The sequence below is a fragment of the Canis lupus genome, chromosome 12 (genome assembly GCF_011100685.1).
Source record: "Canis lupus familiaris isolate Mischka breed German Shepherd chromosome 12, alternate assembly UU_Cfam_GSD_1.0, whole genome shotgun sequence".
NCBI classification, from domain to species: domain Eukaryota; kingdom Metazoa; phylum Chordata; class Mammalia; order Carnivora; family Canidae; genus Canis; species Canis lupus.
Genome location: NC_049233.1, coordinates 14,361,607 through 14,384,479, shown reverse-complemented (window position 1 = coordinate 14,384,479; position 22,873 = coordinate 14,361,607). Strand labels below are relative to the sequence as shown.

At 44.4% G+C, this 22,873-nt stretch overlaps 1 protein-coding gene and 1 pseudogene across 3 annotated transcripts in view; one reads left to right on the top strand and one right to left on the bottom strand.

Annotated features, from left to right (window-relative positions):
* CLIC5 (chloride intracellular channel 5) overlaps positions 1-22,682 on the top strand; it is a 157,500-nt gene extending 134,818 nt beyond the window's left edge. For all 3 annotated transcript variants that reach the window (XM_038554232.1, XM_038554233.1, XM_038554234.1), the window contains exons 5-6: positions 11,277-11,461; positions 17,889-22,682. In XM_038554232.1, coding sequence (XP_038410160.1) covers positions 11,277-11,461; positions 17,889-18,056 — 353 coding nt within the window. In that variant the 3' untranslated portion in view covers positions 18,057-22,682. The remainder of the gene's footprint in view (positions 1-11,276; positions 11,462-17,888) is intronic.
* LOC119876902 lies at positions 17,327-17,418 on the bottom strand (annotated as a pseudogene).
* Positions 22,683-22,873: the final 191 nt, after the last annotated feature.

Genomic DNA, 22,873 nt, shown 5'->3' with positions numbered 1-22,873 from the left:
GAGATTGTGTTTCGCTGCATATAATAGAAACCTGATTACAGACACTAAACCAAATATTTGATTTATTTTACTTAGTGAAAACCTATAGAGCATTTTACTATGTGCCATGCCCTGCTCTAAGCACTCTTTATAAATGTTTACTTCTTAATAGGAGTTTGCTTTTCTCACATAAAAAGAAGTCCAGAGAGTAGAGAGGTCCAGGCAGTTGTAGTTGCTCAAAGAAGTCATGGATCTAGATCCTTAGAGCATAAATTGTCTATCTTTAATGTGTGACTTTCATTCTCATGTCACAAGATACTCCACTTCCAGACATTATGTCTGAGCTCCAGGCAAGGGCAGCTTTTCTCTCCCAGAGGTCCATCCATAAAATTCCACTTTTATCTCGTTGGTCATAACTTGGTCATTTGGCCTTCTCTAGTGAAAGTCTGGGAAGATAAATATTTTTGCCAGGGCACATTACCACTCTGAAAAAATCTGGGTTCTTTAAATAACAAAAAAGGCGAGAGTGAATTTTTGCATATAATTCACTTTCAACTTCAGATGACTTAAAAAAGCTGCAGTGAAAATATCTGATCTAGCCATGCCAAAATAGTATTTCAAATTCTCCTTTGGGGTTGACCATATCTGAATCATTACCCCACTTAGATTTTTAAGAAATAGAAGTATAGGGGCTCCTGGGTGACTCAGTTGGTGGAGTATCCGACTCCTGGTTTCAGCCCAGGTCATGGTCTCTGGGTCCCAGGATCAAGCCCCATGTAGGGCTCTGCGCTCAGGGGGGAGTCTGCTCGAGATTCTCTCCCTCTGTCACTCCCCCCACCTGCTCTCTATCTTTCAAATAAATAAATCTTAAAAAAAAAAGAAATGGAAGTATAAAATTGTACATGTATTCTGCAACACTCTGACTTCAAACTTTAGAAGATGCATGACTCATGTAGTAAAAGCGATGCAACTAAAACACCTGGTGCATAGCTTCTCCCCTGAGACTGTAATCCTTGTGGAGGCAAGTGCGGGCAGCTGGAGGGCTGCTCTGAGCAAGGAGGGGTGGTGGAGGGTATAATTTTGGCGTATCAGGGGAATTCTGTAAAAGTATCACTCGCCCCCAACTCCTGCAGAACTTACCCTCTAAGTTTGCCGCTTGCATGACTATGAGACACAAGGCTCACTCTGGGGAGACTGTGGTTACAATAGCCGACTCAGAGTGAAAGGACCAGCTGAGTACTCCAGAAAATGCTGCATAACTCATCTGGGGTGACTTCCTCAAGGTAGAGGGTGAGTGAAGCACAATGTTTATCAAGCAAACTTTTTTCCTGGTAACTCTAAGAATTTACTAGCTTTTTGTATGCTTGATTTTTTTATACATCAAGCATATCACACCTTGCACCTAAGAGCCACTCACTGCATGGTGGCCGTAGTTCTAAACCTCCTAGAGGGGCATCACTCGTTGCAGGCAACCCTACAAGGTGTGCTTTGTTAGGATCTCCGTTTTGCAGAAGAGGAAACTGAGGCACAAGATGTTAAGCAGCCCGCCCAAGCTAGTAAGTGGCTGAGCCAGGAACCCCACTCAGGCACCTGGTCCCATAGTCTGTGCACCTGACCTGTACACGTGATACATTTAAATAATCCATTATTTAAAATGTATGTGATGCTGAGTTTTTGAACAAGAGTAGGGAGGTCATTTAGGAAACTGTGATCAAATCAGTCCATAAACCATGTGTGTTTCCCAAATGCACCACACAATCCCAGCCTCACTTGGGGAGTCCTGACACAATAGCCATGGGAGGCGAGGGGCACCGAACCTGGCCCACCCACAGTGGGCACTGGAGAGAAACGAGTTAACAAAAGAAAGAACGGGCAGCCAGGGGAGAGTTTACAGTATAGTCAGAATGTTGGAAACTGGTAATTATTTAAATGTAGAGCTGTGGTGGCAGTTTTTAAATTTGTTAATGGCTCTTATATAAAAGATGTAGGCATTTGAAGATGAATAGGATAAAATGTGATTAACTCAGTTTGTTTGTTTGTTTATTTATTTATTTATTTATTTATTTATTTATTTATTCATGAGAGACACATGGAGAGAGGGGCAGAAACAGAGGCAGAGGGAGAAGCAGGCTCCCTGCGGAGAGCCTGATGCGGGACTCGATCACAGGACCCTGGGATCAGGCCCTGAGCCGAAGGCAGACTCTCGCCAACCGCTGAGCCACCCAGGCATCCCAGGGACTAACTCACTGTAGCCTGAGTGTTTGGAGGGAGGGAGCGTTGAGGAAGAAAGTCTCTAGGTCCAAACACTGGACAGAAGACCAAGAACATATCTCCCTTGACATCCTGAGTCTTTGTTTTTTGTTTTTTGTTTTTTTTTTACATCCTGAGTCTTTGAACATGAGGACTGAGCCTAATCTATGGCCTGATACTTAAAAATAACCTGTTACAAAGTAACCATAAAAATCTCAAGTTTTCAGCCCGATTCAGTCTGCTACATAAACTACAACCAGCATTAATAGCTCCAGTCGGCATTTATGTCGCTCTTTCTATTAGCACAATGGTTTTTACAGCCATTTATGAGTTTCTGGAAAGCCTAATAGAAAACACACATACATGTTACACACGTTGGCTGTGGAGGACGCGGTTTCCGTCGGGTAAGGACAGGCCAGGAGGGGTCGCCACCGCCCCGCGGCTGGAGTCTGGGCAGGGCTCCCCAACGGGAACAGCTCTCTGCGGGACGCTCCAACTGAGCTACACCCTCCCCAGCGAGGTTCTGCTGCTTCCTCTTTCCACTGGCTGGCTCCTTCTCAGTCAGTCTCTCTCCCTCTCTCTCTCTTCCTGCTGATAAGCGATCACTGGGGGAGTTTACAGGGTACAGGCTGTGTACACCAAAGGAAACCTAAGTCTGAAGACCTACATGGTCATCTTTCTTTTCAAATTCATGGTGGCTTTTAGATTTAGAAAATTATCTGAATCGGGAAGTGTCTACGTTATGCATATGTCCCTTCTTCATACTTAAAAAAAAATATCTTATGAAAGCCATGCCAAGGTTGTCCTAAATTCTTTACCATGCTGGTATTTAAGCACAGCCAAATGATTGCCAAAGACACAACTATATATATACACACACACACACGTATGTATTGCCACATATGGCATATAAATAAATATATGTACATATAAATATATATATGTATTGCCATATATACATATATATATGATTGCCAAAGACATAACTACATATATACACATATGTAGTTTGTTGTTGGGAGTCATACATCTAAATATGGGGCAAATATCAGGTGGATTTGTGGAATTGTATAAAAAAGATGATTCTTCTCAAGGATCCGCTATAGGGCTTGAGGAAGAAGCTCTTCAGAGGTCCTGTCTCTTCTTCAAGGAGGGAGCCCTGGCTACCTTAGAAATATCTCAAAGAAATATATATCCATTCACTTGGTGATCTCTCCACCAAAGGGGAGTGGGTAGGGGGCTTCCAACAATGTCCTGTATCCCAGTCCACCTTAGTCGTAAGACCTGAATCCTGCCTTGGGACTAAAGAATCATTTACTGACCCCTTACTGGAAAGAACTATGTGAGTTTGTCATTTAAGTCACCCTCCCATTCAAGGCTGAAATCTTTTCTAGAACAAACAAATAATACCCACGGCAGCAGGAGCTACAGACTCCTCTTGAGCTCAGCTGATGCTGCAAGAGGGACCAGTAGGGAATCTGTTGAAGTTGTTATTGCATTTTCCTTTCTCATAAACCACTGTTTGTCTTCCCACCTTTCCTGTTTTCACCAGTACCTAGAAATGAAGGCCTGGGAATGGCTTCCCACATGGGAACTCCTGGGTCTTTCACAGCTAGAGCCAATGGTCTCCAAACTATCAGACCAAGAAAGTTTGACTCATTCCTGTAGCCTGGAGAGAGCAAAGCCAGATCCAAAAGAGATGATTCCAGGCAACTTGGGATTGCAGACACATTGGAAATGCAAGTGTGAGCTCCATCCTCCGAGCTGGCCAGGATTCCCCTTGCACCTGGGAAGTTCCTGGATGCTCAAATAAGCTTCACTTCAGACACCTGGCTTCAGTCTCTCCTCCTTTCACATCCTCTTATAAACTGAAGCTCTACAGCTGTAATAGTCATAGCTAATTTTTGTTAAGTCCCTCTATGCACCAGAGTCTGTAGAAGATGCTTTGAAGCAGCCTGTCAACAACCAGAACCAGTGCAGGATTCAAACTCAGATCTTTTGAAAAGCAAAGTGGACGTACCACCCTGTGATTGTGGTCACAAGACCTCTCAGGGAAGCCTAGTGCAGGGCTATATGACACCCCAACTCAGGATCTCTCCGTCCCTTCCCTGTTGATAGCCGTGACATGTGAACATACCCCAAGGGCCCAGGCACAGGAAAGTAGGGCTCACTAACCTGAAACAAAATTTAGTTCCCATCTTGTGCAATCCTGCTGCCATTTCTGCCTCTGTGGTTGAAGGACTGGGCATTGATAACGCTTTGAGAGATAAAATGACCATGCGGCTCAGCTATGCCTTACCTGCTGTGTGTTCTAGAAGGGTCACTGTGGGTCAGAGGGTATGAACCCCAGTTCCCACCTGCTTATAATTTTGCCTTTATGTGGTCATTCATATTAATGTAACTCAACTATCGCTGGGCTACGTTTTCTATCTTTAAGGGCTTTTGCAACAGAGAAAAGCCATGTGACTCCAATTCCCTAAACTTGAAAGACGAATGTAGATCTTTATGGAGGGATTCTTACTGAGGAGGGAACCACACTGCCCAGCACAAAGCCAAATGTTCCAACCTCACCTGACCCCCACCCAGAACATCTCTGTCTCTCCTTAAAATTGTCCTCTTTATGACAACATTTATGTTCCTGCCCACCTGACCTGCACCTCCTCTTCTCCCACCCCTGTAACTCTCCTGAGCCTTACTGCTTCTCCAACCTCTTCCTCTTTCCTGGATCTTTGGCCCTTGGGCATCTTGTGTAAAGCAATATGACCTCCCTGTTTCAGAAGAAAGGCTTCTTCTTCCAGAAAGGTGAGATAGAGATGATATTACATTCTTACTATTTGATTTTTTTTTTGTTCCCATCACATTATCATTCATGTTTAAAACTATCAAATGTCAACAAGGCATGGCCACCTTTGTATTTTCTGTCCAAGAATACACGATGGCCAGAGAAATCTCCTTTGTGGTCTCCCTCAAACCACAGCTATGCTTTTTTTGTTATATTGACATATCGAAAGAGATGAAAAGGAAAAACTTCATCCAGTCCTTCAGGTATTTCTCATTATCTAGATACTTATTTCTTCATAAGAAAAACTCGTATGAATTCCTTTCTTTTCACCAAGATGTTCTGCTTGCACAGATGATGTGACACCATTGGCCTTGCATACAGGCTAAGTTAGTATTTGTTGCTGAGAAATGATGTTAAGGGTCCTGGTAGGCTCGCTCCTCAGAAATAACTCCTTCTAGACCCAATGATAGTCACTGAGAGGAGCACCAAGAATTCCAGCTAAAATCAGGCCATTAACAGAAGAACACAAATATTTTATCAAATTCACTATAAGTTAAGGCATAAGGAGTGGTGTCCTAATAGCCACACTCTTGTTAGGTAAATAAGGGCTTATGAGAAAAGTCTGTAGCATGAAAGGAAGATGGAAGGCTGAGTGGACTCCCAAAGAGCCATAGGTTAGTCCTTGGCACCCAGAGTGAAAGAAATTTAAGTTTTGGAATCCAGCAGTCCTGTTTGTTTTTTTTTTTTTTAATTTTATTTATTTATGATAGTCACAGAGAGAGAGAGAGAGAGAGGCGGAGACACAGGCAGAGGGAGAAGCAGGCTCCATGCACCGGGAGCCCGACGTGGGATTCGATCCCGGGTCTCCAGGATCACGCCCTGGGCCAAAGGCAGGCACTAAACCGCTGCACCACCCAGGGATCCCGCAGTCCTGTTTTTAAATACTGGTTTTCCTCCTTACTTGGATAATAGGGCTAGTACTTTTTCTCTTTGTCTTTCTTGAGTACATGATTCTAATCTGCCCTGAGCATCCATTGGCCCCATGACAGATAAGAATTCTATAGAAGGAATTCTAAGATAGAAAAAAGTATTCAATATTTAGCTGCTGATTCAAAATAGCATTTTCAACAAGACAGTAGCCTTACAAGCCAAGCTCTTGTCTTAAAGTGCTCTAAATCTCTTTATCTCTCAGTTTTAGCACATCAAGAACCATACCGAAAGGCCTCAGATCACAGAGAAGAAATGGCCCTTCAGTCCATGCAGTGGGCCAGGGAAGCTTGCTGTTCAGTGGTTGATGGACCATTTGACATAGGAAAATGTAAAGGAAAGCATACTCTTCCTGGACCATAGGATTTGGGGATGAAGGAGAAGAGACAGGTAGAAGGGTCAGGCAACTAGAGATGCATCTAGAAAGCTCTATGTGGCACTTTGCTTGGGAATCCTTCCAGGGCTTTGGAGGGAACCAAACAGCCAACCTCTGACCACCATCCTACCGTCAATATCCCTGTGCTTACTCTGGAAGAAAGTGGAGGTTTCATTAAGAAAAAAGTAAAAACAAAGAAAAAGAAAAAAAAAGTAAAAAAAAAAGAAAAAAGTAACTGGGACACCTGGGTAGCTCAGCGGTTAAAGCGTCTGCCTTCGGCTCAGGGCTTGACCCTGGAGTCCTGGGATAGAGTCACACATCGGGCTCCCTGCATGGAGCCTGCTTCTCCCTCTGCCTGTGTCTCTGCCTCTCTCTCTGTGTATCTCTCATGAATAAATAAATAAAATCTTAAAAAAATAAAAAAGTAAACACAAAGAGACACAGGACCTGTGGTAGTTTCCCAAAGCCTCCACCTGCTAGATCCCAGGACCTCTATCTCCCCAAGGCCATGAGCTCACAACAATCCCCTTGCCTTCATTTTACTTATCGAGGAAAGACAGAGCAGATGGAGACTTTCTGAGAAAAGGAGCATTTTCATGCAAAAAAAAAAAAAAAAAGAAAAAAAAAAAACCCAAACAAACAAAAAGAAACCTGAGATTTCTCTAGAGGGACTATTTATTACATCAGACTGGATTGTAATTCAGAACGGACTAAAATAAAATTGTCATTCTCCCATTACCCAGGGGTTGGGGCTCGTAAGGAAGACAACAGTAGTTAAAAACCAAACAAGGTATAATTTCAGTGTGCCTCCTGGCCCCAGTTTGCTTGCACATGCATGTGTGCCTTGGGGAAGTCTAAGACTCAATTTCTTTATCTGTTAAATGGATATGAATAATAATTCCCATCAACATAGCTTCACTGTCTATTTAAATGATAGGTTGTGTAAACATCCCTGGTCTTACTTCAGAAATTCAGTTACTGTCTTTCTTGCTGGTGCTGGATCAGAGCCATGAGAGAAGCACAGTGGGACGGAGGGTCCTCGGCCTGGGGCCAGCTCCCAATAGCCCCGATCGTCTTCTCCATGGGAGAGCTGAACAGACGCCTGTCTGGGCTGCAGCCGGCAGTCAGAGGTGGCTCCCTGGCTCTTATCTCTCTGCAAGTTCACATGCCAGAGAGAAAACACACGTGAGGAGCTGAGAATATAGGACCCTGGGCCCACAGAGCAGCTCCTGTCCCTTCAAAGAGTACCTTTGACATGTGTTCCACCCTAAGTGAATTTGGAGCCCCAAAAAGTCTGCGTGGCTGCTTGCTGATACCCCTGCTGCACAAAGCATGCCAGCAAAGCAGGGTTGAGCTGTGCTTGCAAGAGCTAGTTGGAGGCTGAGCTAGAGTCTTGGCTCCCTGGTCCTCATTCAGCCTCCATGCCCTGGTAAGAGTATATTATTTTCTTAGCTCAAATTGCCGTTTCCAAGTCATTATTTCTCTACGACGAGAAAACAATATTGGTTCTTATGTAATATCAACCTCAATGAATCTGGAAGTGATCATGGAATGGGTGGATTTTTTTTCCTCCTTAAAAAGGAGAAAAATAAATTTGAGATTGTTTGCATATGGCTGAGAATATTTATGAACTATTCCCCTTGTTTCCTCATCACATATTTTACCCAGCGCGTTTGTGTGTGGTACAGAATAAATCTTTACGGAAAGGGCGGGTGCAGTGGGGTAGAAAGCAATCAAAGGACAGGGTATCTGTCAAGTGCCTGGGATGTTACTTCTCCTGGGTCTCAGGGTCCCCTGGCCCCAGGCTTGCTGTGGTCCGAGGGTTACCCCATCCTGCTACTCAGAGGAAGTCTTTGGGAGGGAGGGTTTCAAATGTGAGCACTGATAGAATTAACATCTACTTGTCACTCTGGTTTCTTTCACATCCCTTCACTCTTACCAGAGCAGAAAGTATCACCACCAGTGTCTTCATGACCTGGGTGCTATAAGCCAAAAGAGAGAATTAAATTCTATGGATGCCAGATTGAGCCAGGGTCAGAGGAAGAAGTTGGCAGATAGGAGGGAAAAGAACTGGCAGAGAATGTATTGGTGCTGGCATCTGGGTTATTCCATAATAATGGCAGTGTGTTAGCAGAGACACATTGTCTGTGTCCCTCTGGCCATGACTCTCACACAGCTTGTCACCAAGATGGATCCCGATGGAGTGTGGCTGTACATTAAATCAAGAAGGGAAGTCAAGCTCTGGGCTGTTGATTGTCTTCTCCAGAGACTGGGCCTCAGAACTGGAGCTTCTGAGAATCTCTCCTTCTCTGCTGCACCTTGGATTTTTGAGGAATATAACTGACTGAGGGTATAGGGTCAGGGGCAGAGAGCGATGGTCACCGCATTTGGACCTGCACTGGCAAGGGTGATCACAAGGATGTCTTAGCATGGAGCAGGTGTCTGAGGCACTTTTCCCTGCATGATCCCAATCAGTCCTCACTATGGCCTTAGGAAGATTAGGGATCTTCATCTCACAGTTGAGATAAGAAAACTGAAACTCAGTGAAGTTGAGGAACTTACCCAAGGTCACACTTCTTCGTAAGTTCTGGGATCAGGGATGTTCCCAAGACTTGGCTGGGGAGCGGGGGATCTGAAGCCCATACAATAAATACAAATAAGGAATTTTTAAAAAATCAAGTTCAAGGCTTTAAAAGGGGCCCATAGGATTAAGGGAACTGAAGCTCCAACTTGAGAGCATCACAGTTATATCCACCCTGGGCAGGCTCAAAATTTTAAGGCAGGCTTAGCTCCAGGCCATGAGATCTCTTCCATGCTGCCTCACCTCTTCTCTCTCCATCATGATTACCACCAACTGCCCCCTTCACATTCCTGATCAAAAATACATGGACTCAGGCGATGACATTGACACGCAGAGGACATCCTTGGCACACACCTACTTGGATGTCGGAGTTATGGCATAAGGCAACAGCCATGCCCACTACCACACTTTATCCTTCCACCTCAAGAGTTCATGGAGACATCATTGAAATGTATTCAGAAATGTCCTCCCAAGGAGCTCCAGTTGCTGTTCTAGACCTCTTTTACCCAATATCAAGATAGTTCCCACACCGGGGCACTTGCACACAGCTTCATGCAGTGGCCTGCTTGGGATCTCCAGCGGGCATTTTGGAATTACAATCTGCAACATTTCATTTCTCTTCATCTGTCTCTCTCCCTTGGATTGATATCAGTTGGTCAGGTTTCAACAGGCACTCTATTTGATATTTCCTTTCTCCGTTACAATCAAGATTTTGGCATAATCGCCATAACTGAAAGGGGTGGAGGGATTTAAGGAAGCAAACAAACCCAGTATATATCACAAGTGCTTCAGTTGGGGATGGGGAGCATAATGGCTATTGTTTGGTACCCACCCTCTGCTATTGTCCTCGAATAGGCTTGCAGTCCCATCCTAGTCTAGACAATTCCTAAGGGGAACACAAGCATTTTTCCCAGCCCTGCTCCCTCTATTCTCCCAAACTGGAAAAACACAAAGCAGATGATGGAGTACAAGTTCAAATGCCACACCAGGGAGAAGGAAGTATTGAGAAACTACGTCCAACCTCCAGCCTGTTTTCAAACATTCCAGTAAGTGTTCAATGGATTTATCTTGGGCTGGTGCTGTTTCATTGTCTCAAACAAAGGCCTTCTATGAAAAAACAAACTTGGGTTAGGGGAGGAGTGGCTAACAGAAGGCACATTTGGGATCAAGTAAATAAGAGTACAGTCCTTTGGGATCTCCCTCCAGGGGCAGCATAGCATCCCTCTTTCATCTGCTGGAATTAACATTGGACTGAGTCCTATTACCTCAGTGTCATACTCTACACCAGAGCCTGGGAAAAACAGCCTTGGGGAGGGGGCGATGACGCAGGTGCAGTGGCTGGGGCTCCAACCAGCCATCTTCCCCACCTCTGTCCTCGGAGCTCGGGTGGCCAGTCTTCTGTGCCTAGAATGGACTGTGAGATTCTGGATGGATTGGTTCTGAGTGATAGTGACTTCTAGCTGTTGTTCTTTTGAATATTTTGTTCTACTCCTGTGTCCGAAAGAATTATTGGATTGGAAATTATTGGAGCAAGACTGTAAAAGTCTTCTACTGCATTACTGTCCTTTGGATGTTCATTCTCTGAGCTGTGTCCATGACCGGCTTCCATAAAGCTGTGTTTGTAGATTTCTGGTGGAGCTCTCTGCCTGGTGCACTGGCCCTTCCATTTTGGACATCTCTAATTTGTAGAACAACCTTCTCTCGATTAAACTGAAATATGCCTTTCTGGGATCCATGAGTCCTATAGGGGGCAACACCAAAGAGGGTAACTTACTTTCCTGTGTCATGTCTTCCTGGAAGCTTTGTCCCTTTCCCTTCTCAGGTTGGGTCAGTTAGTGTTTCCATAGTTAATGCTTCCACAAAGTCTGGTGCATATCTCTGTCATAGGATTTTTAAGCACTTACATACTTAGTTAATAGCCCTTTCTTTCAACAAAATTATTATATGGGTTAATTGTGGAATATTAGCAAAATATGGAGAAGCAAAATAGAAAATCAAAGTCAAGTATTATTATTGTATCTACTGGAGATAAGCTCTCTAAAACTTTGAGCAACCATCCAAATGGTTGCATTTCTACATTTATGCTTTTTTCAAAAAAAAAATTAGCTAGTGTTTATTGTTTGGTTAAGGTTTGCTTGTTCAGGCCACGTAACACTCTTCTGCTGCATTGTATCCATGGCTGCCGGCTATCCTGTAGTGTGTGGGAGCTGGCAGTGTGACACTGGGGACAGAATTCAGGATAGGCTACTCTAAACACCCTCTGGTTGTTTCCAGTGGCAGGAAGGTTGACTAAAGATTCTTCTTTTGCTGTTTCATGCTAGCCCTTGAGAGAGGCCTGACCAGGGCACTGAAGAAACTGGATGACTACCTGAACAACCCTCTTCCAGAAGAAATTGACGCCAACACTCACGGGGACGAAGACAAGAGGTCCCGGCGCAAATTCCTAGATGGGGATGAGCTGACTCTGGCTGACTGCAATCTGTTGCCCAAACTCCATGTGGTCAAGGTAAGACAGCTCAATCTGCAGGTTGCTTGCCATATCCAACTCCACCATAGGTCCCGGTCACCTGTGGAGGAGTCAAGGACAGTGCCACCTGCTGGTCCAGAGCCCAGGCTCTGAAGTCACATGAATAGGAACCCAGTCAGGAACCCTACTGCTTACTGGCTGTATAGACTCTCTGAGCTTCAGTAAAACAGGCATATATTACTTACTTATTCTTACTTCTTGGCTGGGAGAGTAAATATGGCATAACAGTGCCTGACATATTATAAAGGCTCAATACATAGCAGCTGCTATTGTCATAGCATGTATGGTTATACATACACACATATATATGTCTATGTATAAATGGATGGATGTATACATGGATGTATGTATATGTATACATACAATTATACACACATATGTGTGTGTGTGTGTGTGTGTGTGTATAGAGAGAGAGAGAGCGCACAAACGTACTTCTTCCTTGTCTCTGCCTTGTGGGTGTTCACTGTCCACACCCCCACATCTTTGTGAAGTTGCTTCATATACAAGCCTTCTCATTCCCTCTAGTAACTCCCTAGGGCAGCCGTGTATCATCTTCTTTATCTATCGGTTGAAGAGCAGGAGGCTACAAGAAGTGACATCATTTTCTTGCCATGGTTGCACTCACTGATCAACTTCGACATGCAGTTCAATCCTGTCCTAAAAGACTCCTAGGATCCAAGAGTTGGAAGGATGGGAATTCCTAGGTCATCCAAAACTATCTCCCACCCCAAACGGGACCACTTTCTGCCTGTCCGTGACAGGCTTCCTAGAGTTCTCACTGCACGGTTCTGATGATGAAGAGTTCCCTGCCTAACAAGTCAGTCCTACCATTTTGGATGGCTCTGATTATTAAAACATCCATCTTTTTTTTTTTTTTTTCAGGGGCGGGCAGGGGCAGAGGGAGAGGGAATGAGAGAATTTTAAGCAGGCTCCGGGCCCAGCACAGAGCCCAATGTGAGGCTCCATCCCACAACCCTGAGATCTTGACCTGGGCCCAAATCAAGAGTTGGATGCTTAACTGAGTCCCACAAGTGCTCCTGAAAACACCCTTCCTTATGTTGAGCCCAAACAGCTTCCCTGCTTCCCTCTGTTTCCTGGAACAGCATGGAACAGGGCTGTTCTGTTTCACCTCATTTGAAGACAATAATTGTGTGCCCTGATGTTCATTCTCTAAACTAATGCATCTTCTAACATCCTTTCCTGACCCTCACCAGCCTAGAGAAACACAAAGTGGGACCATATAGCTCATTTTGTACACATTTATATCATATGTCTTGGTAATACAATACACTCTGTGGGGATAGTGGCTTCTCCAAGCATGATGGTGGATATATGGTGGCCCTTTCATAAATACTCATTGATTGACCATTTGATCACCAAGCTTGTGTATCATACCATTTCCCTTCCACCCTTCACTAGAAAGAATCAGATTTAGTCATTTGTCAGCTGGATACCTGCCTATCATTTTCCAGCTGAAATCCTGAGCTAGAAATGTGGGCTTCTCTCCAATCAGAACACAACCATCTTGAAGTGAAATCTGAGCTGTGCAAGCACTGGTGTTCCCACAGGACTTGGGCAGAGCTGGAGACGGGGCGAGAATCACGAGTGCCATTACTAGGGGCTGGGAAAATGCAATCTATCAATATGAAGACACTTTGGGTTCAGGGCCAAGCCAGTGGTTACTTGTAAGTCCAGCCAAGCTCTATGTCTATGACATTATTAATTACTGCATGCCCCACCACACCCCCGGAAACATCTTGTATTCTCTTTTCCTGAAGAATAAGTGACACCAGGAGGGATGGTGTGATTCCAGTTCAGTCACACTGTGTCAGTGTGATGTAATGGCAAAGCCCCCCTTCAGAAAGTCTTGAGATCCACGTTCTGGTCCTGTATCTGCCACCCACTAACAGCAGGAGCTGGGGAGAGTCATTGACTCTTTCTGGAATCCATTTTTCTCATGTGTAAATGAAGAGATAGTAAGTATATCCCTTCTTGCTTCTTTCTTCTCTCTTCCTTTACTCCTTCTTTCTTCTGTCTCACTCAAACATATATCGACTACCCACTCAAGAAGTTCTTGTCGAATAAGGTAAAACAAATGGATTCTCCAAGGCCCCAGGCTTCATCCTACCACCCCTTCAGTTCCTCCCAGCCCTAAATAACCATGCTACGCCCGTGTTCTTGGATGGAGTTCAGTGAGCTGTTCACTTGGGGAAGCTGGGGATCAGAAGGAGGACGGCCTGCAAGGGGACAAGGGCTGGGCCTCGCCTTCTGTCTCCTTGGATTTCTGCTGATCCAGCTTATCAGATCCCAGGGACCTGGCAAATCCCCGATGTGCAGAAAGAGTGAAGGGGGAGCCAAGTCAGGCCTCCAGTTTGGCTCCTGATGCCAAAACCTAATCTGGGCTGTGGGAGCTAACTGTTTTCATATGAAAGAGCAAATTCAGAACACGAGCATGGACATTTTTGTGAACATCAGAGATTCATGTGCGCATCTGCGCCTGCTCTCTCCTGTGCCCTCACCCTCTCTCCCTCTCTTGCCTGGCTGTCATTCAGGTTCATCTTCATTTTCCCTGAGAGCCTGGTTTGAACTCTCGCTGTCTGGCTCCCTTCTAGTCCTCATCTCCCCAAGTCAAGCCAACATGTGAGGAAACAATGAGCAATGTGGCCAAGGCTCCGGGCGTGCAGATCCGGGCAGGGAGGGGTATGGCGGGCCTTCTGTAGCAGCCACTGGGACCCCAGCCTAGCACAGTGACCTGCTTCAGCCCCTGAAGCAAACAGGAACAAAGACATAAACACAAGATATATATATATCATAAATTGTCCTTCTGCTGTTTTTAAATCTCCTCTCTCATCCTTTAAAAGTGAAAATAAATCCCAGCATGGAGAGATTTGGGACCACTGTAATCAGTCTGTGACCCACCCACCACTCCTGCATGGACTTGCTCGTTAGCCAGGACACCTTCTTCTCAAAGGCTCTCCAGCAAACTCGAGCCCTGCAGTAAACAGGGAGGTCAAGGAGAACTGGCAATGGGAGAACTGGCAAACTGGCACTTGCTCATGGTGAGTGCTCTCCCAAGGACTCAGATCCCATCCCCTTGGCTTATTAGTTGCACTAAGCTGGACAGAACATTGTGGGGAGGGCTTCTTTGGTGACCACCCCAAACTGGTTGCCTTCACAGAGAGAATTTAAAGAAAGCAGCTGTAAGTACTGAAGAATTAGGAAGGCAAAATGTACCAGGAGGTTCCACCTTGACGAGGCCACCGCAACCCCTTAGGTCAGGGGACGCAAACAGAGGACGTCAGAGGTTGGAATTATTTAGACTTGGAAACTGAGATGAGGGGCCCCTGCAGAAGCGAACCTTGGAAGGGGCAGGGGGCACTGCTGAGCTGGTGCTGGGGGCTGGGACCCAACCCCTGCAGTGGGATCACTATTGAGTGCTGGCCTCTCAGCCAGGGTGAGGGCACTGATTCCACTAGTGGATGGGAACAGGATACCCAGGACAAAAAGGGGCCTCCCTTCTCCCTCCTCCAGCTTTGCAGGCTTGCTCTCTCTCTTTAGTACCCCCTCTTGGCAGAGCCCAGCAGAGACTCACTGGCAAAACAGGTGTGATTTGCAGAGTCCCCGCTACAGTGTCACAAAGACACAAACACTAGGGTGGTTTGCAGCTGAGCAACAATAGCTGGATGACTGGCACACAAGGGATTCTGACTCCAGCGGCTCTTTTCTCATTTGCATAGGGGCTGGGTGGCCACATGGAGAGAAAGGAAGGACTGTCCTGGAAATACCAGGCACAGCAGAAGGAATACAGTCAATGATGCTGTAATAGGGTCCTAGGGTGACAGATGGGAACGACACTGCTGGTGAGCACAGCAGAGCATACGGACTTGCCCAATTACTACTTGTACACCTGAAACTAATGTGTGTCAGCTATACTGGAATAAAAAAAGAAAAGCAAGAACTGGAAGAAATACTAATGATTTTTAAAAAGATATTGGTTGAATGAACTCATTCCCTGTGCAACATTGTATAAGGCATTTACTCTCATGTGGCTTTAGTCTGCTCATTGCTAAGGATCTTCATTCTTTGAAATTAAGTGAGTTTCTTTCATTTGTCTCTAGATGTACTTTGATTTAGAATACCTGAAGACAGTAAAGATGCAATACTGCTATTTATTGAATCTTCACTTACTTAACTTCTCTTTGCCCTACTTTCCTCATTTGTAAAGTGGGGATATAATACACTCTTCCTTATAGAGTTGTTAGGGATTTAAGTAGCTTGCACAGTGCTTAAAACAGAGCCTAAAGCAGAGCACATAGTAACTAAATGCTGGCTAGTGTCACTATTCTTATAAACGTTATTGAGGGGCACCTGGGTGGCTGAGTCGGTTAAACATCTCCAGCTCAGATCATAATCTCAGGGTTCTGGAATCCAGCCCCGCGTCGGAGAGTCTGCTTCTCCCTCTGCCCTTCTCTCTCTCTCTCTCTCTCTCTCTCTTTCTCTCTCCCTCTCTCTCTCTCAAATAAATACTTAAAATCTTCAAAAAAAAAATAGTGTTACTGTGATTATCAGGCAGTATGGAAATGAAGAAGGTGGGGCTCCTGTCCTTAAACTGTTCACAAGCTAGGAGAGAAGAGACAAACAGTATTCAGAATAGAATAGTTCTTAGTATTGCAGTGAACACTCAAACTGATGCCGGAGAATGGAAGGGGAAAATGAATCCTCCTTGGGAATGTGGTCAGACTGATGAGGCTAGTCTTTTCATGCAATAGGTCATTGTTGCCTTCACTCAGCACAGCTTTCCAGGGAACCCTGACCATCACTGGCACCAAAATGAAGATGAAAGCCCAGAGTAGCTGAACTTCAGAGTTCTCTGAGTGGGAGGATCCTGGGGTCAGCAGTCTGAAGACCTCTCTAAAAACAAAGCAAGGAAAGGAGTCAGAAGCCAATGTTTTAGGAGAGAGGCTACTCTTTGCTATTCCCATGCCAGCCCCAGAGAGCTAGAGGCAAGACCAGCTAATGTGCAGACGCCAGTGCACAGTGACAATAAAGAGGTCCCCGTTAAAAAGTACTTAGAATTTCCAGATGGTGACAGTGAAGCATTCAACCAAGAGCAGGCCTTTCTGAGTTCCAGGCCCCATGTAACTACACAGGTCATCCTCTGTGAAGACCACCTTACCCTTACCTCTGAATGCATGCAAATGGACAAAAGATGGGTCTTAATGAATTATAATAGGAGATAATGTTTCTTGAGTGCTCAGTAGCAGCCAGCCACTCCTCTAAGCTTTTTATGTGTATGAACTAATCTGTTATTCCAATGAAGGTTCTATTATTATCTTCATTTTAGAGATAAAGAAATTGGGGCTCAGAGAGGCCAAGTAACTAGTCCAAGGTCACACAGCTGTTATAGTGGAGTAGAATTGCAGATCCAGTTCGTTGGGATCCACAGCCCATGCTCTTAAGACCCTGCTACCGTTTCAGTACAAACATCACCTCCCCAGAATGCCCATCCACAGCCTACACATTTGGCAAACCAAGGAGAGATTAGAAATCATGATTTGTTCACTCCCACATCATACTTTGAGCCTGCATATACATTCCAACATCTAGCTCACTTTGTGTGTTTTTGATTCTCTCCTATAACTAAGGGTGCTTATGTAAAACAAAGTGGGTGAGGAGCAACAATGTAGAATTTTACCAATCAGACATAGCCACTGGGTGACATATTGGTATAGATACTTTCAGTTACCACACCTATTTCTCCAAATGCATTATACTGCACTTTGTAAAATTTTTATTTATTTCTCATTTTTTTTGTACTGCACTTGACACTTAACGATCCATCTTAAAGGGTTATCCAGATCCCAGGAACTCCTCAGCAGCATTTCTGATAAGAACAGATACTACACTTGATCTTAGCCAAAAGGCCGAGAAGCGATCTCAGCAGCATTTCTAATGGCTCTCCAGTATGGCATTGTATTTATGGATAATGATACATTTATCCATATATGCATATGCATTGTTGGACATTTCTGTTCTCTGCCATTTTTTTTACTATTGCTTTTTTTTTTTTTTTTTTTTTTTTACTATTAGTCCCATGATCACAGATATGTAGCTATATCTTTGATATTATTTCCGAAGGAAAAAGCAGAATGGCTAAGTCAAAAGGGCAAATTATATTTACTTAAGAAATAAATAAGATAAGATGAAAAGAAGGCAGCACTGCCACCTTGCATGGCAAACATTTTGCTGCAAAGTGGCCGCCGTGATGCAAGTGGGTCCTCCCTCCCTGCGCGCGCATGCACACACACACACACACACACACACACACACACACACACACACCAGGTCACACCATTAAGTCTCCCTCGCTGATTTGTTTCGCGCTTTCATGCCATCTGTGTTGTAGATTGTTTCCAAGAAATACCGCAACTACGATTTCCCTGCTGAGATGACAGGCCTGTGGCGGTACCTGAAGAATGCCTACGCCCGGGATGAGTTCACCAACACCTGTGCAGCTGACAAGGAGATCGAGTCGGCCTACGCGGATGTCGCCAAGCGCCTCAGCCGCTCCTGAGCTCGGCCACCTTGCCCCACCACTGGCAGCAGAAGGACTCAGCTTCTCCCAAAGGAACTCCAGCCTCCCAGACTCCTCTTGCTCATGGCCTTGGGAAACATCTTTTTGTAGTAGGCCACGTCTCGCTGGCCTCGTGGGACTCCAGCCTGCTGTCTCTTCTGAAGGTCAGAACCGACCCGAGGTGATCGGACAGGGATCTGCAAGCAGAAATGATAGAAATAATCAAGCTCTCAGCCTTTGGGGCTGGTCTGGGTTCAGTGTGTTTGGGGTCAGTGTTGGAGAACCCACCTGGGGGACTGTCACTGGCCTCTCTGCCAATATCAAGATCTCTCCTCAGCTCCATTAGGAACATGGAACATGGTGTCCTCTTCCACCCACCTCTTTGTTGGTTAACTCGGCGGCCAAGGACAGATGGAATCATAGTTCTTACGAGAAAGAGAGCCATTGCATTTGGGGGTGGGGTGGGGCGATGAGGGAATGAATCGAGGACAGGCAGGCTGTGGATTTGGCACCTGGCAGACACACCTTCAGTCCCTCATTGCTTTCTGACGCTCCAGTCACATGGGGCATGGAAGACCAGGCTGGAAAAGCACTTCAGACCGTCTCCGTTTGCTGCGGTGCTGAGAACGTTGCAATGCCCTTATGCATCTGACTGACACCAACCTCTGTTTTCATGCGGTCCAGGCCTTTTGAGGAAGGAGAATTTGTAGTTGCAAACCCGGGATGACCAGGAAGGGGGTGAGGGAGCAGTGTTGATGCCAAAAGGCCCACAGGGCCTACCAGCCAGGGGGGTTGCTTGCTTAGGGGTAGTTTTGTTGGGGATTACATGCCTGGGTTTTGACTGCTTTGATCCACAAGTGAATTTTGGTCTGTGAAAAAGCAGATGTGAGGTGGGCGGGTGGGGGGTGTAGGTGACGATAAAGTCTTCTATGAGGCTCGATGTTCCCTGGGAATCTTTCACACAGGTCTTCTTTCTCATGGTCTCATTAAGTCTTGAACTGCTGATGTTATGTCACTACCAATCTTAGAGCAAAAACCCAAGAATTGGCCAAAATTGACTTTCCAATCTCTTTAAGCTCTTTCTGAATGTGGGTCGGCCAGCTGGGCCTCCTGGCTGAGAGGTAGAGAGGTGGCATGATCACAGAACACCAGAAGAAGAAAGTCCAGGGGTCTTTCCAACTGTGAAACCATAGGGTTTGAACTTGAAGAAATATATATGCCCCATCTGGGTTCATTTTCCTGCCATCTGACTCACCTGCCACATGAAAATGGGCACTTTTTTAAGCTAATATTTCACTCTTTAGACATTCTCCTTGAATTTTACCTCCTTTAAAGCTTGCCTGGCTCAAGCCTGGGCACTGGTGCAGAGGAAGCTAAGAAAAATGAGCTGATCAGCAGCCCGTTGTCTGAGCGCATGCCTTTCGAGAAAAGCCACCTGCCACAGGCAGCCACCTTCACCAGTTCTCCTACCTGTGCTGCCCACTGGTAGAGTGAGGCTTCCCAGTGCCAGAAAGCCCCAAGGAAGGTCAGCAGGGCAGCAGGGCAGCACCGTCCTTTCCATAGAAACATCAGCACATCCTCACCCTGGCAATCCCTAGGCCAACCTGCTTCCAGGGATCTCTGAAGAAATCAAGTGGCCCGATGATCTGAACAGAGGGGAGGAAGCAGGAGGAGCCCCTTGAGCCCACCGAGGAAGAGGAAAGTTCTCAGTATGGCATTTTATTAGCCTGAGAGCTTTGCAAAGACAGGAGGACCTGATTAATTCCCACCCCTAAAGGAACCTTTCCAGGGACTCCCTGGGAACTTAATCCCTAGGCATGTTTAAAAAAGGAGAATGGTGAGAAAACTGTAAGGAAAAGCCCCGAACTGGCCTCTTGGGAGATGAAGTCTTGAATGATCCCAGAGGACTTTTAATTAGTGTAAATCTTGTTGTCCTCAGAAACCCTTCCCTGAGTTTAGCAATACAAGCACGATGACCTAAGAGGCAGCTTACTCTCCAGAGACCCACAGTGGTGCTGTTCTAGAAGCACACTGGTGTAGCAGAGCCAGCGGGATAGGGAAAACAGGCCGCCCAGGTGGCACAGCTCCCCCCATGGGGTTGTCTGATATTAATGACTGATTTGATAGTCAGAATCCAGCCGTTGGCAAGTCTTTAAAAACAGTCTTTAAAAACAAACAAGCCAAACTAAATCAATATTGTTGTTTCTAGATGTTCCTTCTGCAGTTGACTTAGTTTTACATAAATAACGATATTAAGGCACCAGTGGAGGGGGTCAGTGACATGATCAGTTATAACCATTTAAAACAGGGGATGGAGTTGTAGATGGAAAGCACTTCTGAGTACTTAATTCAGGAATATCTTTTTATTTCAATAGTAGATTATCGCATAATACAACCGTCTATTGGCTGAGAGCTTTAATGTCTTATGACCAGATTTGTCAGAATATTTTAAAATAACAATAATATTAACCTTCTGATTATGTTTTCCAAAATGGATTTTTCTCCAGATCCTCCAGCCTCCTTGGGCTTTGGCCACAACCCTATCACATACACAGCAAATCATCTTCAGGCATCGGTATGATGAGGTCCTTAGGTGTCTCCAGAACCAACTCAGGGAGTACTAAACGTTTTCAGTTTGGACTCCAGAGTTTTAAGACAGGAGGTCACCCTATCATTGGTCTTGAATGAATATTGATCCCTCAGAAAGCATTTCAGCAGCATTTGAAAGTGCTTGAGTTAAGATCCTATTTTATTTTGGATTTATTTTTCTCCTTTGACTTTCATGTCACTATTTTATTTTATTCTATTTTTGTGGGATAGCAGAGTGAGAGGCAGAGGCAGAAAGAAGAATCAAATTCAGAATAACTGTGTTGAATTTACCTGTCAGGTGGGGCTACCTCTCAGGTTGGCCCAGAGAGAAGGTATTGGGTAAGATTTTAATAACCTTATAAGATGAGCTGGATAATAAAAGCTTGAGTGTTATAGAGCATAGTTGCATAGTTCCTTCTATTGTATGTCTTTATATCCCAATAAAGGAAGCCACATGCCTGACAATTCAGAATCACAGGCTATGAAAAGTGAAACACACTTTTATTTGGCCACACTATCTTAGACTGGTTTCAGCTTCCCAGGAAATGCCAGTCTTCAGTGTTCACATCTGCTGATGGGGCCAGCAAGGATCTTGGTCTTTTCATTAGAAAAAGGCTTCACCAAGAGTGAAGTTTCCTGAGCTGCATTTTCTGGCATTTGTCAAATGAAATAACAGAAGCTCTTCACAGCACCTGTACCTACTGGCCATTGTGCAGACAGACAACACCAAGCATCTTCACATTGTTGCAAAATGGATCAAGCCCCGAATAGACCCTGAATATCTAAGAATCTCAGGAATCAGTAAGGTCTAGATAAATAGAATTAAAAGAAGGGTGGAGTGAGGAAGGTACAGGTCTGTCTATTAAGACTTTTCCATTGTAAGAAACCAGCAAAGGGTCTGTGTCTAAAATTAAATTGGTCTAGAAGCAGCAGGAATCCAGTAGGTACTCCTGTGACTCACCAATATCCCCAGTGGCCAGGAACCATTTATATAGCAGTGAATCCAGATGTTGCTGTCTCTCTCCTTGGAAAGATAAAGTATTTAACTCATTAAGTGATTGCTAAGGGATCACTTCCTTATTTTTTTGACATGCCATTAAAGAGGATCATAAGCATTCGGGAAAAAATTGTGCACGTGAAGCATCCTGGTTCTGAAGTTAGGAGAACAGATGTCACATCTTTGGCTCTGGAGCCCTTTCTGCAAACAAGACCCATTGTCTTCTATCCAGTGCTTTTTAGCATTCAAACCAAGTAACATGCCCCCTTCATGAATGCATATTCTTCTACCTTTGCCAATATTCTTCTCCCAGCTTTGTTTCGAGATGCTTTCCTTTCATCATGAGGTATGATCCAAAGTGTGCATAATTTTATTTAATGTTACTTGAGGAATTAGATCCAATGCTCCCCTCACCAACCAAAAATACAATGAAAGATTGCCTCATCTGGGGTTTGGGCCAATCAGTGTTTCTATAAAAGCAATCTGTTTTTTGGAAAAACATAGTTTTAAGGATCCAATTATCTAAAATATTTTATGTATAGTTAGAGATTTCACAATATTGATTATGCATATGCTTAAAAAATGAAATATCCAGCTGATGTTTGAATTTGTCTTACTTTCCTGACCTCCTGTTTGTCCCATTCTAGAAGCTGGGGGTTAACTAATTAGCAAAAGATGCCTTATAAAAGAACAAACATTTCATTCTATAAAGACACTCCAAATGATGGTTACTTGATTTTCTCAAGACCTTTAACTGTGGTGATAAAATAGCAGGACTTGCTTTCAAGCCTTAATAAATATAAGTTGCCTTTTAATGAAGATATTGCTGAATGTTTTCTTCATGAATCTGAACCAGTTATAAAGTTGTTTTCCAGTCTTGATTGGTATTGACTAATTCAATAAAGTTGGTTTATTTTCAAATATTACAAAAGCAATCATCAGACTGCTTATTTGAGGTGGGGATTTCCTGTGCTGTTTTAAATAAGTGTGAAACACCTTTTTTTCCCAAATAAAAGTTATTCTGTTTTCCCATGATAAAAGAGAATATGTTCATTATTCTTAAAAATCAAAAGCAAAGAAAAAGAAAAAGGAAGAAGAAAAGGAAAAGCAAGAAGCTTATAACCCAGTCATCCAAAAATCTATTTTTATTTTAGCAGGGCTGAATTTTATCATAGAACATGGGCTGGGTAAAACAAAACAAAACAAAAAACAAAACAAAAGCAAAAAAACA